Source organism: Schistocerca piceifrons, chromosome 3 (assembly GCF_021461385.2).
Source record: "Schistocerca piceifrons isolate TAMUIC-IGC-003096 chromosome 3, iqSchPice1.1, whole genome shotgun sequence".
NCBI classification, from domain to species: Eukaryota; Metazoa; Arthropoda; class Insecta; order Orthoptera; family Acrididae; genus Schistocerca; species Schistocerca piceifrons.
The window spans coordinates 388,050,730-388,068,954 of NC_060140.1; the positions used below are offsets into that span (position 1 = coordinate 388,050,730).

The 18,225-nt window shown below is 40.0% G+C and overlaps 1 protein-coding gene across 1 annotated transcript in view; it reads right to left on the reverse strand.

Annotated features, from left to right (window-relative positions):
• Positions 1-18,225, reverse strand: part of LOC124787876 (mitochondrial amidoxime reducing component 2) — a 126,975-nt gene that overhangs the window by 1,340 nt on the left and 107,410 nt on the right. The window contains exons 5-6 of the mRNA XM_047254849.1: positions 13,193-13,410; positions 3,538-3,612 (exon numbers count right to left, since the gene is read on the reverse strand). Of these exons, the coding sequence (XP_047110805.1) occupies positions 3,538-3,612; positions 13,193-13,410 (293 nt within the window). The remainder of the gene's footprint in view (positions 1-3,537; positions 3,613-13,192; positions 13,411-18,225) is intronic.

Genomic DNA, 18,225 nt, shown 5'->3' on the forward strand with positions numbered 1-18,225 from the left:
TTTGGGCAAAATCCATCAAAAAGAGAAATAATTCCAATGACTGCCTAGACAAAGAAGTTAGAAAAACAATGAAGACAGATAAAGGCCCAAAAAAGACACATACTAGAAGTAGTAACAAAAGTGAAATTGGAGAAAAGTCTGATGATTTAAAAGTTTAAAGTGGAAGTCATTACAGTTGGGGAAAAAAAAAAAAAAAAAAAAAAAAAAAAAAAAAAAAAAAAAAAAAAAGGAAGAGGAGAAGATTCTGACAGTTTGCAACTTCATAGGGGACAGAATACCAGCTGTTAAAATGAATATCAGTGAAAATTCTGGTGCTGTACCATTTGAAAACCGACTGTCGGAAATAGATGCCAATTCTCCATAAACAGAGTGTTCTTCTCAGCTTTAGGGTGATCAGCAAAACATACCTTTTAACATTGATAGAACATTATTCTATAATAAACTGGATGCAAGCCATCAAGGTCATTTCCCTAGTGAAACTAAGACCAAAAGATTGCTTTACTGTGATTATCATCAAATTATATTAAAAAGGGTCAGAAAATGGAATTATTTGATTATGCAGTATACTGTGTTGTGTGCTGGTTATTTGGAGATGGAGAAAATACATGGTGGGATGCGCAAATTAATGATTGGCTAGGTCTAAGCAAGAAAATAAAAAGTATGTGAAACTTGCTCTACACATTTAATGGTGTGCATTACTTACAGAATGTGGAAACGTGGCAAAACCATTAAAACAGTTTCTGTTGAAGGGTATGATCAAATGGATGTGACAAGAATATTAGCTCCACATCAAACTGGTTTTCACAGCCATCTTGAGTATCAAATAAAGAAACAAAGTGGTAATTTCTTAAACATAATACATCTACTCTACAGACATGATCCTCTTCTGATGGCATATCTTTCTAATGAAAAAACTGAAACAAAATGTTTAAGCCCACAAATTTAAAACCAGATGATACAACTGTTAAATGATTGTGTTTTAGAACAGAAATCAGTGAAATTAAACAGCCATTCTTTTCAATTATTGTTGACACAGTCCCTGATGAATCAAGAAAAAGACTAATTTAGCATTGCCTTAAGACATTTGCACTTACACCTACATCTACATCTATACACTGCAAACCACCATGAAGTGGATGGCAGCGGGTACCAATATGTCCCATTGTACCAGTTATTAGGGTTTCTTCCTGTGTAATTCACATATGGCGCACAGGAAGAATGAGTGTTTGAATGCCTCAAATCTTATTCATAGGACACTGTGATATATCCCAACAGTAATCATTTAAAGCCGGTGCTTGAAACTTTTTTATAGACTTTCCCAGAATAGATCACACCTGTCTTCAAGAGTCTGCCAGTTTAGTTCCTTCAGTATCTCTGTGCACTCTCCCACAGATTAAACAAACATGTGACCATTTGTGTTGTCCTTCTCTGTATACATTCAATACTGCCTAGTACGAGTGCTTCACCCTTGAGCAATATTCTAGAACCGGTCACATGAGTGATTTGTAAGCAATCTCTTTTGTACACTGATTGCACTGATTTGTGTCCAACCTGAAAGGATGCTACCTCTACTATGGAAGAACTCCTAGATCAAGTAATGTAAATAAGGGTTGCCAGCCTCGCTTAACCTAGGGAGACAGTGGTGAACTTCACTACTAAAAACCAATAACAAAAAGCCCAGTAGCTATTTAACTAGTTCCAAGGAAAAGCCTGATCACTGTACTGGAAAATGTTCACCACTAACAGTTCCATACACCACCTTCAAGTGGCTATTAGCAATTATTGCTGATAATCACACAACAAAACTGGGACATAGTTCAAAGTGAATGAGGAAAGAGTCACACAATACATTAGTCCCAAATCAGCATGGAAACTAATTAAATTTATTGACATAAATGGAGCCTAGCCAAATGTGTCGCTGTCATCACACACCACCTACAAGTAGCTAATGGCTCAACACTCTGATCTGAAGTCTCTGTCTTTACCCAACAAGTCCACACTTGCTAAACCGCAACACACTGAGGAAAAACAGAAAGATCCTAAGCAGAATTCCACACTCACACCTGGGAACACAGTTTGGATTCTGTCAGGTTTCTGTTTAGCACTAAGTAACTTGGGCGATCATGAAAGATCGCCCTGTACCATACACAATAAAAATGCTGCTACTTCTTTCTGATTTCTGCTGGCCAACTCCCCCATTTTACGAGTTCCAAACTGCTTCACAAAATTATTTAACATGTAGGCCTTTCAGCCAAACAGAATGAGGAGCAGAATGTAGGGTTTCTCATTGGCTCTCCTGCTACTGCCTCAGCTCTTCTGTAAGGTGCTGCCTCCTTGCTGGGTATTTCGAACTTTTTTTGCAATGTATGATGGTGTAAGTGATAGAGCTTTGAAAATACTTCTCCTTCAAATCTACCTAGTTGGGTCAGACCACCACCATTTAAGATTAGGGAAAACTCCCTTTCCCCCTGCAGCTGGAAACTGGCTGAGGCAACTAAAAAGGAGGAGGAGGAGGAGGAGGAGGAGGAGGAGGAGGAGGAGGAGGAGGAGGAGGAGACGACTACTGTTTAATGTCTTCTCAATAATGAGTTCATTAAAGCAGAGCAGAAGTTTGGATTAGGGAAGAATGGAGAAGGAAAGTGGTCATGCCCTTTCAAAGGACCATCCAGGCATTTGCCTTAAGCAATTTAGGGAAATCGCAGAAAACTTAAATCAGGATGGCCAGATATATTTGACTGTGCCACCCTTCCGAATGAGAGTCCAGTGTGGTACCTACTGCAGTGCTACTCCACTCACTAGCATGACTACGAAGGAAAACTAGGTTAGTACACATGGATGGCTAGGACCTAATATTTTACACTATTAAAGAAGGAAAAGAGCTCTAGAGCTCCATCAATGATGACCCTCAACATCATTCAGTATTTTTCACTAGCTTGGATGGATGTGAATGGCAAGAAGAATCAGCCATGCCTCTACTGTAGGAACCACATTGGACATCAACCTGCAGCAAAATTGTAAGAAATCTAGATGAGGATAAGGCATCAGGGATTTTGAACAAAAAATGGGTAACAACTACAGCACCATCTCTCTCAGGAAACAATTCTGTTAAAGTTACTGTAAGACTACTGCTGTATTAACACTAAACAAATAGAGGGCACAATGTCAACGGAGATTATTTCACTTTCTTTTATAACTCTCGGCCAACATCATAATTTTTAGTATGCTGTAGGGCATCAGGAGCCTTGGATTCTCCGTATATAACTTGCACTGAGCAAATCTGTTTCACAAGCAGTTTTGAAGAAAAATCAGAAATTTACTTTCCAAGTATTTTAAGAAGAAATCTATTGGTACCTTAATAACTGTCATTAGAAGCATGTATTAGTCAAGCAATTTCTTAGCCGAGATATTCAAATGTTGTACACTGCATTACAAAATCCAAAGCCAAAATCTAAGACCAGCTGTCATTCTGAATTTCATATGTCACAAATTAAATATAGTCAGTTTCTTCTAAAAAAATTAAGATATTGTTTTTCTTACTTTCTCAAGGTCCTCAAAGGCTCTAAATCATCAAACTTCTTAACTGTGTCTGGGTGGACAGTTGTCATAACACACCTGCAATGTTCAAAGCAACTGTTAAGCATATGTCACAATACAATTATATTTCAACTTTACAATTTTTTAACTTATTGACAATTCTGACCAAGAAAACAACTGAACATTATAACACCCTGCTAAAAAAAATTACAATGCTCGGAAGCAATAGTTTACCATTAAAGGGTGTGGACCAATATTCAAATCCCAAGCAAGACATAATAATTTCTACAATGAACCACTTACGATTTTCAGATTTAGGCACCAGAAGCTTAAAACCTATATTTTACAGATGAACTTACATGCTTATCTGAAAGAAAAGACCTTGTTGACAGCCCACAGCTGCACAAAAAATTCAAGATTTGTTTGCTGATTGTGAATTCTTAGAAATAAATTTTATTAGGTACAGCAGTACTATACCCATCAGTGACATGTGAAAATCTGCAGTGGAGCGCAACTCAAACCCAGATTTCCTGCTTATCACGAGTGATCACCTTAACCACTTTGGTTATCTGTACATGCTCCCCAGGACCAATCCAAACCTCCATACATTACTCTGTCTAGACCCTTATGTCATAGTCCACTATATTCATCACCTAATGCTCATCAACATTATTAATTACAGAAGCATTTACAATTCCTCATTTGCTATCTCTCATATAAAATCAACATCCACCTTCAACATAAAAGTTTTCTGGATACAGTCTCACATCTCGTAAAATAACCGTCACTGAACAGAACACTTTTAGCCTTGGATGCAGGGGCCTCCCTCCACGCTGTCTTAAGAATGCAGCAACCATTGTCAAAACTTTAGATTTAGACAAGACGGAGCATTCAACAGTGTTGGCGACATCACAGGCAAATTTTTGAAAGCTTATGCCCTAAAACAATTGTTCCAATAAGACCACAGTAAAATGCTGCATTTAGTAACAAGTATAATAACAAGGACGTTTTCTTCACTTATGGAATTGTGTGATTCAGTCAACACTAATGGTGTCCTTATCTCTTAAGACTAATGAATTATACCTGGTTATAATCTTAACTACAGTCTATGTGCAAAATAAAACTGACCTGGAAAATATTTATGAGTGTGATATGGAAATGACCCTTGTTAATGAATGTCACGATTACGATGCACCAACTGGAATCTGTCACATGCTTGCACATGCTCATCTCCTGCCTACTCTGGCAAAGTTCTTTTCTGTTTTATTATGTTTGACTGAGTGAGAGGAGTAGACATTAAGTTGTCAGTTGTGGTTTATGGGTGGTGGCAGTTTAAAATGTGAATCTTTCATTGGAGACATTCAAGTGGCCCTGTCTGTCTGACATAATTAAAATGCTCCTCACCAAAACAATGATACAGAAGTTTGATCATCTACAAAATTAAACAAAGATTTTAGTTACTCAATTTATTCCATAACAATGTAAAAGAAGTGGTTAAACAATCATTGACAATAATAATCCAGAGCCTTGGCACTTCGGCATGGGATCTGGGGTACGAGTCAAATGGATGTATATCTGGATAAACATTATTATTTGCAGGAGTTGTACTGTGATTACCAAAAGTTAGAGAATAAATATAGAAAGCACATAGAAGGGTATGCATTTGCTTCTATAACTGAAGTCGAAAGCATGTTTAAATTCTAGCTGTAAGCACACCTTCAAACTGAAAACGGAAATTATTGAACATCATTAAAAGTGCTCGACTGTCCCTACAATTTGCAGCCCGATCTTGCTATACTCATACTCTAAGTGGTTGGTGAAGTGGCTGTGGAATCAGTCAAAGGATCTGTAGCAAAAACATCTGACTAAGTTCAACTTAGCTGGATGTAAGCCACTTGCTGCTGAAGTGCAGTCTGCCTGAGAAGGCACCTGCCTAGCCAGTAACTTTCTACAGTCTGCTTTCAACAAGGAAGACTTTGTTCTCTGTGTTTTCTGACATATGCTAATTCTAATTGGCTGAACAATAAATATTCCAAGAGCTGATCAGTGAGAATTACGGTTAATCCGTTACAAAACTTGTTACATTTGGTGCTAAAAAACTTCGTCATTTTCTTTCCCCAGCTTTGTCTACATTCACAGGCCAACCAACGCAGGTGGACCTCTGTAAGGACTGCTGTTTCTTGCTACCATTCCTAAATTTTTTAGGTTAACTAGTGGTAGCTGTTTTTTCATTTCATTAAACACTCTGTTTTTGCAGTGGCCCAGATGTAGTGGCTATGTCACACATTCTTTAAGGGTGTCCTGAACTTTCCTGTTCCACTCCACTCCGAGGTGTTATCTTAGTGATCTGTGTATTTCAACAAATTCCGACTGACTGCCACTCTGTCCAAAATAGTGCTTTTCAGGGACGCTGCAAAAAATGGCGTGTATACAGCTTGTTAAAACAGACTCCACTTTCCTGGAAAAATCTGGAGATATCTATATTGTGAGTTTAGTGCAACCAGTGCACGGCATGGCTTGCCTCAAAGCACAGGCCAGTCTCACCACCTGCACTGTTTATTGCATGTGCATCTTCCATGAATTCTACTGTGCAGTCTTCCGGCTGGTTTATGACCCTTGGCGCATGCCCTCACTTACAGCCGAGTGCAAAATGCTTCCATAGCGGCTTCTTACTTAGTTGTACAAGCAGTTCGATACAGGAAATTGTAATCTACTTCGTAGAGTACTGGCAATCACTAGTACTGTTTCATATTTCATTCGGCTATGGGGATTAATTTATTCCTATCTGATTTGTATTTTTATTTCAGGTCTTATATCAGTTATGGGACAGTTTGGGAAAACGGTCACGTAAAAAATGTGTTGAGTGACTAGCTGAATGCAACACAAAATGGTGCTCACAATAAAATGGTGTGTGTTCATTGTTGAGTATTATGTGAAACACTCCCTCCCCCCCCCCCCCCCCCCCCCATCCCCATGAACCATGGACCTTGTCGTTGGTGGGGAGGCCTGCGTGCCTCAGCGATACAGATAGCCGTACCGTAGGTGCAACCACAACGGAGGGGTATCTGTTGGGTATCTGTTGAGAGGCCAGACAAACGTGTGATTCTTGAAGAGGGGCAGCAGCCTTTTCAGTAGTTGCAAGGGCAACAGTCTGGATGATTGACTGATCTGGCCTTGTAACAATTACCAAAACGGCCTTGCTGTGCTGGTACTGCGAACGGCTGAAAGCAAGGGGAAACTACAGCCGTAATTTTTCCCGAGGGCATGCAGCTTTACTGTATGATTACATGATGATGGCGTCCTCTTGGGTAAAATATTCCGGAGGTAAAATAGTCCCCCATTCGGATCTCCGGGCGGGGACTACTCAAGAGGATGTCGTTATCAGGAGAAAGAAAACTGGCATTCTACGGATCGGAGCGTGGAATGTCAGATCCCTTAATCGGGCAGGTAGGTTAGAAAATTTAAAAAGGGAAATGGATAGGTTGAAGTTAGATATAGTGGGAATTAGTGAAGTTCGGTGGCAGGAGGAACAAGACTTCTTGTCAGGTGACTACAGGGTTATAAACACAAAATCAAATAGGGGTAATGCAGGAGTAGGTTTAATAATGAATAGGAAAATAGGAATGCGGGTAAGCTACTACAAACAGCATAGTGAACGCATTATTGTGGCCAAGATAGATACGAAGCCCACACCTACTATAGTAGTACAAGTTTATATGCCAACTAGCTCTGCAGATGACGAAGAAATTGATGAAATGTATGATGAAATAAAAGAAATTATCCAGATTGTGAAGGGAGACGAAAATTTAATAGTCATGGGTGACTGGAATTCGAGTGTAGGAAAAGGGAGAGAAGGAAACATAGTAGGTGAATATGGATTGGGGGACAGAAATGAAAGAGGAAGCCGCCTGGTAGAATTTTGCACAGAGCACAACATAATCATAACTAACACTTAGTTTAAGAATCATGAAAGAAGGTTGTATACCTGGAAGAACCCTGGAGATACTAAAAGGTATCAGATAGATTATATAATGGTAAGACAGAGATTTAAGAACCAGGTTTTAAATTGTAAGACATTTCCAGGGGCAGATGTGGACTCTGACCACAATCTATTGGTTATGACCTGTAGATTAAAACTGAAGAAACTGCAAAAAGGTGGGAATTTAAGGAGATGGGACCTGGATAAACTAAAAGAACCTGAGGTTGTACAGAGATTCAGGGAGAGCATAAGGGAGCAATTGACAGGAATGGGGGAAATAAATACAGTAGAAGAAGAATGGGTAGCTTTGAGGGATGAAGTAGTGAAGGCAGCAGAGGATCAAGTAGGTAAAAAGACGAGGGCTAGTAGAAATCCTTGGGTAACAGAAGAAATATTGAATTTAATTGATGAAAGGAGAAAATATAAAAATGCAGTAAGTGTAACAGGCAAAAAGGAATACAAACGTATCAAAAATGAGATCGACAGGAAGTGCAAAATGGCTAAGCAGGGATGGCTAGAGGACAAATGTGAGGATGTAGAGGCCTATCTCACTACGGGTAAGATAGATACCGCCTACAGGAAAATTAAAGAGACCTTTGGAGATAAGAGAACGACTTGTATGAATATCAAGAGCTCAGATGGAAACCCAGTTCTAAGCAAAGAAGGGAAAGCAGAAAGGTGGAAGGAGTATATAGAGGGTCTATACAAGGGCGATGTACTTGAGGACAATATTATGGAAATGGAAGAGGATGTAGATGAAGATGAAATGGGAGATACGATACTGCGTGATGAGTTTGACAGAGCACTGAAAGACCTGAGTCGAAACAAGGCCCCCGGAGTAGACAATATTCCATTGGAACTACTGACGGCCGTGGGAGAGCCAGTCCTGACAAAACTCTACCATCTGGTGAGCAATATGTATGAAACAGGCGAAATACCCTCAGACTTCAAGAAGAATATAATAATTCCAATCCCAAAGAAAGCAGGTGTTGACAGATGTGAAAATTACCGAACTATCAGCTTAATAAGTCACAGCTGCAAAATACTAACACGAATTCTTTACAGACGAATGGAAAAACTAGTAGAAGCCAACCTCGTGGAAGGTCAGTTTGGATTCCGTAGAAACACTGGAACACGTGAGGCAATACTGACCTTACGACTTATCTTAGAAGAAAGATTAAGGAAAGGCAAACCTACGTTTCTAGCATTTGTAGACTTAGAGAAAGCTTTTGACAATGTTGACTGGAATACTCTCTTTCAAACTCTAAAGGTGGCAGGGGTAAAATACAGGGAGCGAAAGGCTATTTACAATTTGTACAGAAACCAGATGGCAGTTATAAGAGTCGAGGGACATGAAAGGGAAGCAGTGGTTGGGAAGGGAGTAAGACAGGGTTGTAGCCTCTCCCCGATGTTGTTCAATCTGTATATTGAGCAAGCAGTAAAGGAAACAAAAGAAAAATTCGGAGTAGGTATTAAAATTCATGGAGAAGAAATAAAAACTTTGAGGTTCGCCGATGACATTGTAATTCTGTCAGAGACAGCAAAGGACTTGGAAGAGCAGTTGAATGGAATGGACAGTGTCTTGAAAGGAGGATATAAGATGAACATCAACAAAAGCAAAACAAGGATAATGGAATGTAGTCTAATTAAGTCGGGTGATGCTGAGGGAATTAGATTAGGAAATGAGGCACTTAAAGTAGTAAAGGAGTTTTGCTATTTGGGGAGCAAAATAACTGATGATGGTCGAAGTAGAGAGGATATAAAAAGAGGCTGGCAATGGCAAGGAAAGCGTTTCTGAAGAAGAGAAATTTGTTAACATCCAGTATTGATTTAAGTGTCAGGAAGTCATTTCTGAAAGTATTCGTATGGAGTGTAGCCATGTATGGAAGTGAAACATGGACGATAAATAGTTTGGACAAGAAGAGAATAGAAGCTTTCGAAATGTGGTGCTACAGAAGAATGCTGAAGATTAGATGGGTAGATCACATAACTAATGAGGAAGTATTGAATAGGTTTGGGGAGAAGAGAAGTTTGTGGCACAACTTGACCAGAAGAAGGGATCGGTTGGTAGGACATGTTCTGAGGCATCAAGGGATCACCAATTTAGTATTGGAGGGCAGCGTGGAGGGTAAAAATCGTAGAGGGAGACCAAGAGATGAATACACTAAGCAGATTCAGAAGGATGTAGGTTGCAGTAGGTACTGGGAGATGAAAAAGCTTGCACAGGATAGAGTAGCATGGAGAGCTGCATCAAACCAGTCTTAGGACTGAAGACCACAACAACAACATGTGAAACACCATTTATGGAAAATGTGTGCGTGTGTGCAAGATTTGGAAGAGTTTTTGCAAAGCCCCAAGCGAAGTCTGTAAAGCAAAACTGGTGGCAAAATAGCTGTGTATTCTGTATTGTAATAAGCAGTGATTCCAGATCATCAGCAATTTTAATTAAGACTCAATCCTGCATCAGTCTTATTTTAAATATTTTCGGGGCCAGTTTTAGTTTGCCCAATCTGTAGATGAGAATTTTCTGTTTTTGTTCTTACCATAGTGCTTACTGAGATCATTGGTCACATTCAGTTGTGTTGATAAGAGGAGTTTCCCAGTGAATATAGATATTACATTGGCATAAGGTTTATTTCGCAACTGTAAGTGTGTGATACATCTATATTGTGTAAGATTATATTTGTATGAAAGGTTAACTGGTGTTGGAGAATCAGTGGAATGCAGGTGTCTGTTGTGGCTCAAAACAGAGTGCCACATGTGACTGCAGTGCACAAATATAAACAAACACACTAAATGATTCTTTCCTTTTTTGTCTCTCTTGTAATCCCACTAGATATATCAATACTCTCAAATGCCTCATTACACCTACATCTGGCACGCTCACTGCAAGCCATGATAACCATAGCATCTCCAGCCCACAAGCAGGCCATCAGCCAGCCATTTTAATGCCAAATGGCCACAGATCCGCTTTCAGTTCCGTTCTATGCATGCCTCTCCATGGCTACTGACAATGATTCTGCACTACACTGCTTATTCTTTGGACTGATTATGTTACAACTGAGCCAGCTTGGGATCTGAGTATAGTTATACCCACCTACTACTACACTCCTGGAAATGGAAAAAAGAACACATTGACACCGGTGTGTCAGACCCACCATACTTGCTCCAGACACTGCGAGAGGCCTGTACAAGCAATGATCACACGCACGGCACAGCGGACACACCAGGAACCGCGGTGTTGGCCGTCGAATGGCGCTAGCTGCGCAGCATTTGTGCACCGCCGCCGTCAGTGTCAGCCAGTTTGCCGTGGCATACGGAGCTCCATCGCAGTCTTTAACACTGGTAGCATGCCGCGACAGCGTGGACGTGAACCGTATGTGCAGTTGACGGACTTTGAGCGAGGGCGTATAGTGGGCATGCGGGAGGCCGGGTGGACGTACCGCCGAATTGCTCAACACGTGGGGCGTGAGGTCTCCATAGTACATCGATGTTGTCGCCAGTGGTCGGCGGAAGGTGCACGTGCCCGTCGACCTGGGACCAGACCGCAGCAACGCACGGATGCAGGCCAAGAGCGTAGGATCCTACGCAGTGCCGTAGGGGACCGCACCGCCACTTCCCAGCAAATTAGGGACACTGTTGCTCCTGGGGTATCGGCGAGGATCATTCGCAACCGTCTCCATGAAGCTGGGCTACGGTCCCGCACACCGTTAGGCCGTCTTCCGCTCACGCCCCAACATCGTGCAGCCCGCCTCCAGTGGTGTCGCGACAGGCGTGAATGGAGGGACGAATGGAGACGTGTCGTCTTCAGCGATGAGAGTCGCTTCTGCCTTGGTGCCAATGATGGCCGTATGCGTGTTTGGCGCCGTGCAGGTGAGCGCCACAATCAGGACTGCATACGACCGAGGCACACAGGGCCAACACCCGGCATCATGGTGTGGGGAGCGATCTCCTACACTGGCCGTACACCACTGGTGATCGTCGAGGGGACACTGAATAGTGCACGGTACATCCAAACCGTCATCGAACCCATCGTTCTACCATTCCTAGACCGGCAAGGGAACTTGCTGTTCCAACAGGACAATGCACGTCCGCATGTATCCCGTGCCACCCAACGTGCTCTAGAAGGTGTAAGTCAACTACCCTGGCCAGCAAGATCTCCGGATCTGTCCCCCATTGAGCATGTTTGGGACTGGATGAAGCGTCGTCTCACGCGGTCTGCACGTCCAGCACGAACGCTGGTCCTACTGAGGCGCCAGGTGGAAATGGCATGGCAAGCCATTCCACAGGACTACATCCAGCATCTCTACGATCGTCTCCATGGGAGAATAGCAGCCTGCATTGCTGCGAAAGGTGGATATACACTGTACTAGTGCCGACATTGTGCATGCTCTGTTGCCTGTGTCTATGTGCCTGTGGTTCTGTCAGTGTGATCATGTGATGTATCTGACCCCAGGAATGTGTCAATAAAGTTTCCCCTTCCTGGGACAATGAATTCACGGTGTTCTTATTTCAATTTCCAGGAGTGTATTAATTTCTACTTTGGTGGATTGTGGCTCAGTCAAGTGATTATTTTCAGCCTCACCTTTCAACAGTTCCTGCCATAATTATACAAGCTGTGTTAATTACAATTATTTTCTTTCATAGTTCTGGAAAATTCATTTGATCAGTAACTCGTATTAAACACACAGCATTTTTTCACTGTTGTTATGAATTCACTTTTGTGATCTAAATTGGGCACTGCAAGAGTATCACTAGCACACATTAGACAAATCACAATAAAAGAAATACTAATTACATATTTTACACCTCAGTACAGGAAATGGATAAAAGTGTATATACATAAGATGACAAACTGTCCCCTCTCAAGTTTAAATATTCACCTGGGTGGCAAATCCATGTTAGTTTGTTTCAAGGTCAATTTTTTTTAGTACTTTCGCAAGTATCAAATCTTTGTTTGAAATGTGGGCTTATCTTGTTCACATGGGTGCTATAATCCACATTCAAACTCTGATGTCCTACATTCATAGGGGACAACAGAGACATTTTACATGACCTTTTACTGTCTGTACTTGCAAATGCTACTGACAGATTTTATAAATTAAATATTGCAAGATCAAAAGTTAAAAAACTAATAGAAGTAGAAAATTCTTTCACTGCAGGATTTACTGCCCCATGGCTCTTGTTTCACTCATCCCACAGGAACACTTTCTTCTTCACAGTCACCCTCTTCCTCTGTCTAGCTCCCCTTCCTTATCCATTCCTCCACATCATGTGCTACACACAATTTCCCCTGCCTGTGGCCAGAATGAATTTACTGGGTCCACATTCCTATGCTGAGCACCTGCCGCCTCTCTCTCCCAGCCATTAGCAAACATTCCCTAATTTTCCTCACATACTCTGCTCCTCTTTCCCCTTACTTAGCCTCCTGATACAACTACTCACCCCAAGGAGAGGGAAAATGACACACACACACACACACACACACACACACACACACACACACACACACACACACACACACACACACACACACACACACACAGAGAGAGAGAGAGAGAGAGAGAGAGAGAGAGAGAGAGAGAGAGAGAGAGAGAGAGAGAGAGAGAGAGCGCACACACACACTATGAACAAATGGATGATAAAAACTATTTCTTACAGTAACTACCTAAGTCTTACCTGGTACATGGTTTCACATCTTTCAGAATAACATTTTCACCTATTCGTATCCATCCCCAATTGTCTTCTTCATACGGTGCTGTGCCACTGACAACGAAGGTTGGTCGGAACTGGCGAATTGTCAAAGAGGGAGCCACTTCTGCTGGGACTTTTTCTCTCAGATCCTCTAATGATGATTCTGTCATCAGCATGTAGCTTGAAAAGTCAGTATACATGCCCTGAAAAGAAATATTAATCAGCTGACACACTGGAAGGATTTTTAGAAGTAAGTTAATGACTTCTGACGTTATTGTGGAAGATGATCAACATTTAAATAGAATAACATTCAGACAGTTGTTCACGTTTTCATTCAGTTCTATGTGTAACAAACTTGCAAACCAGTTCATTTAATTAACTCTGCACAGCAAATATTGATGTATGTGCACACTAGTATACCCACTATTAGGTTACTGATCACTGTTCACACATATCATGACTGTTGTGAGACTACTTCATGATACAATTTTCGTGAAAGAATGAGGGTCTTGATTAATTTTGTGTTTGTAATTCTGTCAAGATTCTTTAATCACAGTACTTTTACTGACTAACACAATTGTGAATCTGTCATTCTTACATAGAAAGTGAAGCTGGTATGATCATCACAATCACACACAGGAAAAATATATGGACATACAGTGTAATCGAAGCAGAGAAATTATGGTGAAAATACTGAGTAAATGTGAAAACATGCATAGTTCAGAACATTTTTCTTGTTTATTAGGTGTGCATCAATTGTCCACGAGTTATTCTTTTAGTCATGGCTTCACTCTCTACACACACCTACTTGAAACAATAACATTGTTCACACAATGAAGTTCAAAATGGAAAAATGCAACTGTCCACAACAGCAATTCACAGAAGACATTAGTTACGAAGAATTCACCGCCAATTAACAATGCTTGAAAAAGACCCCAGTCCTCAGGTATCATGTCAATTAGAAGTCTCGCCAAAAACTTACATGTTTCCCAAATACACTTCAGATATACATAGTGAAAAAGAAATATTGAAACATCAAGAATCACCTAATAAATTAAATGCATAAGTAATTCTATATGTAATTATTAGTATTGATTAGCAATTCTAATCACATATTTTTCTCTGAGTACTCATTATTTTATCTTTTGACTTGTTCTTATTACACGTGCACTCACTGTAAAAGCTGAAATTCTGCAATACTAAAAATTAGAAGTACAAAAATGGACGCTGTTTTGCGACACGATCTGTTTTCCAAGGGTAACACTGTTGCTCATCTGCAGAAAGTATACAACAGCATTCTTTGTTTAAAGTGGATGAAATATGCAGAAAAATTGTGTCATTATTTATCTGCCTCAACAAAAGATTGATTGATGCTAAAACTGTGTGAATAGTAACGCACCTGCGTGAATGTACTATACCGAGCTACGTGCCAAGTTCTTTGGGGGACAAAGACTTGCTTGGCAATGTTGTATGAAAAAGAAAAGTTTTTTGAAGCAGCCAGTGTGAATCAGAGGGTAAGAGCAGAAAGTAGAATCTGGAAATGCAGCACAGAAGGAGGTAGACAGAATCTTAGTGAATTGAGTTATATTGATTACTGTGCTTGTTAAAAATAAGGTAATCTTGACAAAAGGTAATAAGTGGAAGTGTCAAAAAAGGAAACTTGTTAGTTAAAGAATTCAGGGATACACAACATAATGAGAAGTTATGAACTAAATGGGTAGCAGGTTTAGTGGCTCAAGTGTTTAAGATTAACAGTTGTATGTGCATAATGAGAAATGGTACAGTATTTGGTTTAAGATCCAGCATGTTTTGTGCAAAATATTCTAGAATGCTAATAACCAGAATGGAACTAGCATTGTAAACACAACAACAAATAAAAGATGAGTGCGTTCTGAAATTCTGACCTCGGCTGTAACTGGGCATTGAAATGAATTCAATGGTGAAAAAATTTGTACTGGACTGGGACTCTAACCAAGATTTCCCACTTTATACGAGTGGTCACCTTAACTGCTTTGGCTATCTGAGTATGCTTCCCGTCTAATCCGAATTCCCATCTTGTCACACGCTACTATTTAGTGCCCCTTCATGTCCATCAAACTCACTCACCACTATCACAAAAAAAACAACCCTGAAAAAACATAGTATCCTATGACTATAATATCAATGAGTCGCTGTTGTAACCAACCATCTTATACAAACATCTGGGTGTAGCACTTTGTAGGGATATGAAATGGGATGATCACATAGGCTCAGGCCAAGGGTAGAGCAGGTGTTAACTTTGCTTATTGGTAGAATAATGAGTAAGTGCAATCGGTCTACAAAGGAGACTGCTTACAAATCACTTAGGTAACTGGTTCTAGAATATTGCTGAAGTGTGAGAGACCCATACCAAACAGGACTGACAGGGATTATTGAACATATACAGAAAAGAGCAGCACGAATGGTCACAGGTCTGTTTCATCTGTGTGAGTGTCACAAGATATACTGAAGGAACTGAACTGGATAAAATTATCCCAAGAACATCTGTTAACAAAGTTTCAACAACTGGCTTTAAATGATGACTCTAGGAATATATTACAATCCCCCTATGTATTGGTCACATAGGAATCATGAGGATTAGACTAGAATAATTATTACATGCAAAGGGGCATTCAAACAATCATTCTTCCTGTGCTCCATGCGTGAATGGACCCTAATAACTGGTATTATGGGATGGACGTACCCTCTGCCATGCACTTCATGGTGGTCTGCGGAGTATAGATGTAGATCACACTGGATTCCTTCCACAAGAGTTCAGTGCATCTGCACTGAAATAATCTGATAACCAAGGACATTATATTGTCTATTAAATATCAATGTTGCCAACCACATCAAAAGAGTGAAACAGGTCATTGATTTGGTAATATGCACACTGTCAAAACTCTCAGCCTTGAGTTTTTCATGTGTAGGTAACTTGTCTGCCCTAGATATAAAATTTCTGAATACCTCTTTAATATTTACAGCTTCTAAATAAACATTTTAAATATAGCGAGAGAGGGAGAACTGCATCATTTTAATTGATTGGTCACTAGTTGTGCAGAACTAATCAAAATGTCAGGCAATAAGGGAACTTCCTAGATAGAACAATGGGTAGAATAAGAGAAAGCCAGCCAACCACCTACAGCAGACTCTTGTGTGGTGCATAGGCATGTGTAACAGAAAAAAAGCGTTGAACAATGTACAGAAAAGATCTATTGCTACTTATCACACAGATGGCACATTAAGCCGGAGACAGGCACATTTAAAAACACTTACACATTAGCTTTAGGCCACAACTTCATCAGAAAAGAAAGAAAACCATAGACCAGGCATTCACAAAAGCACGCACACCTCACATACACACAAGTGTCAACTCCAGCAGGTTGGACCAGAATGTAACTGTTACTTGGAAGGGAAGCAGCAATCTGGAGGGTGCAGAGATGAGGAAGGGACAGCACTGTACGGGTGAGGGGAGAGAGGAATTCTGTCTGGCAGAGTGTGACGGGACTATATTGCCTGAACAGCATCGGGACACTGTGCGGCAGGGAGATGCAGAAAATGGGAGTGAAAAAGGAGAGGAGCTGGGAAAAGATGGGCAGGTGCATTGGCAGAGGCTGGCATGCAAAGATGGTGGGAAATGAGAGTAGGGAGAAGGCGATAGGATAGAGGCGGTAGAAACTTTTGGGTGAGGGCATGGTTGGGTGAGGGCAGGGGGCAGTGTGTTACCATAGCTTGAGGACAAGATAATTACAGGAGTAGGGAATGTAAGTCCCACCTGTGCAATTCAGAAAACTGGTGGTGAATGGGAAGACCCACGTGGCCCTGGTTGTGAAACACCCATTGAAATCAAACATGTTTTGTTCAGTTACATGTTGTGCCGCAATTTCTTTTTTTTTTTTTTTTTTTTTTTATTGATTTCTTTATTAATCCATGTAACAATTTACATTGTGTGGATTTCATCAGCAAAATCATATACAATACAATATACCTCCAATTTATACACATAAAATTAATATTTACACACATTTTTAAGGTATCTTACATTAGTTTTATATCCTTATGTAATTTTCTTATAGTACTGAACAATTCTGGATTTCATATTATAATTTTTTCCTTGTGTATTACAATGCAGGCTACTTTAATTACACTATGTGTTTTAATTCAGACAGTCCATTACTGTGTAATAACTTTTATTTAATAAAAAAATTTTTATTTTTGTTTTGAACCTTCCAATTGTGTCAATATCTTATTTTTTGGGGTAATTTATTATATTATTTAACGGCATTGTGCAACAAGCTCTGTTGAGTTTTAACTTTATTTTTCCTCTCTAGGTGCATATTGTATTGGTTTCTAGTTTCATAGCTGCGTACCAAAGAATTTTTAACATAGCAGTCAATATTTTTTTTTTTTTTTTTTTTTGAAAAATGTATTTACAGGGGACAGTTAGGATTTCCAGCTTTCAGAAATGTTCAAGGCAGTGAGTCCTACTGCCACTTTTGGTTATTATACGAATTGCTCTTTTCTGTAATTTGAAAACTATTTGAATATTTTTACAGTTTACTCCCCAAAATATTATTCCATAGGTATTAACAGAGTGGATATAAGAAAAATATACAGATCTGACACATGCAGTATCACACACTGCCGTCAGAATTCTAAGAGCATAGCATGCAGTAGCGATTCTGTTACTAAGTATTTTAATATGTTCTTCCCACTTTAACTGACTCAACATGCATACCAAGAAATTTTGTGTAGTCTACACATTCTATAGTTTCATCGTTTAACTTAAAGTTGTTATAGTGTGGTTTTTTGCAGACATAGAAGTTAACAGCATTTGGTTTTTTTTTTATTTAGTGTTAGTCTATTATTGGATGCCCATTCACGTACACTGTTTAGTGTTTGTTTGGCTTTTTCTTTCAGTGTATCTGGTGATTTGTCACTGATTAGAACATATTGGTTGTCCATGCTTGATGCTCTGTGGAAAGTCATTTATGTAAATG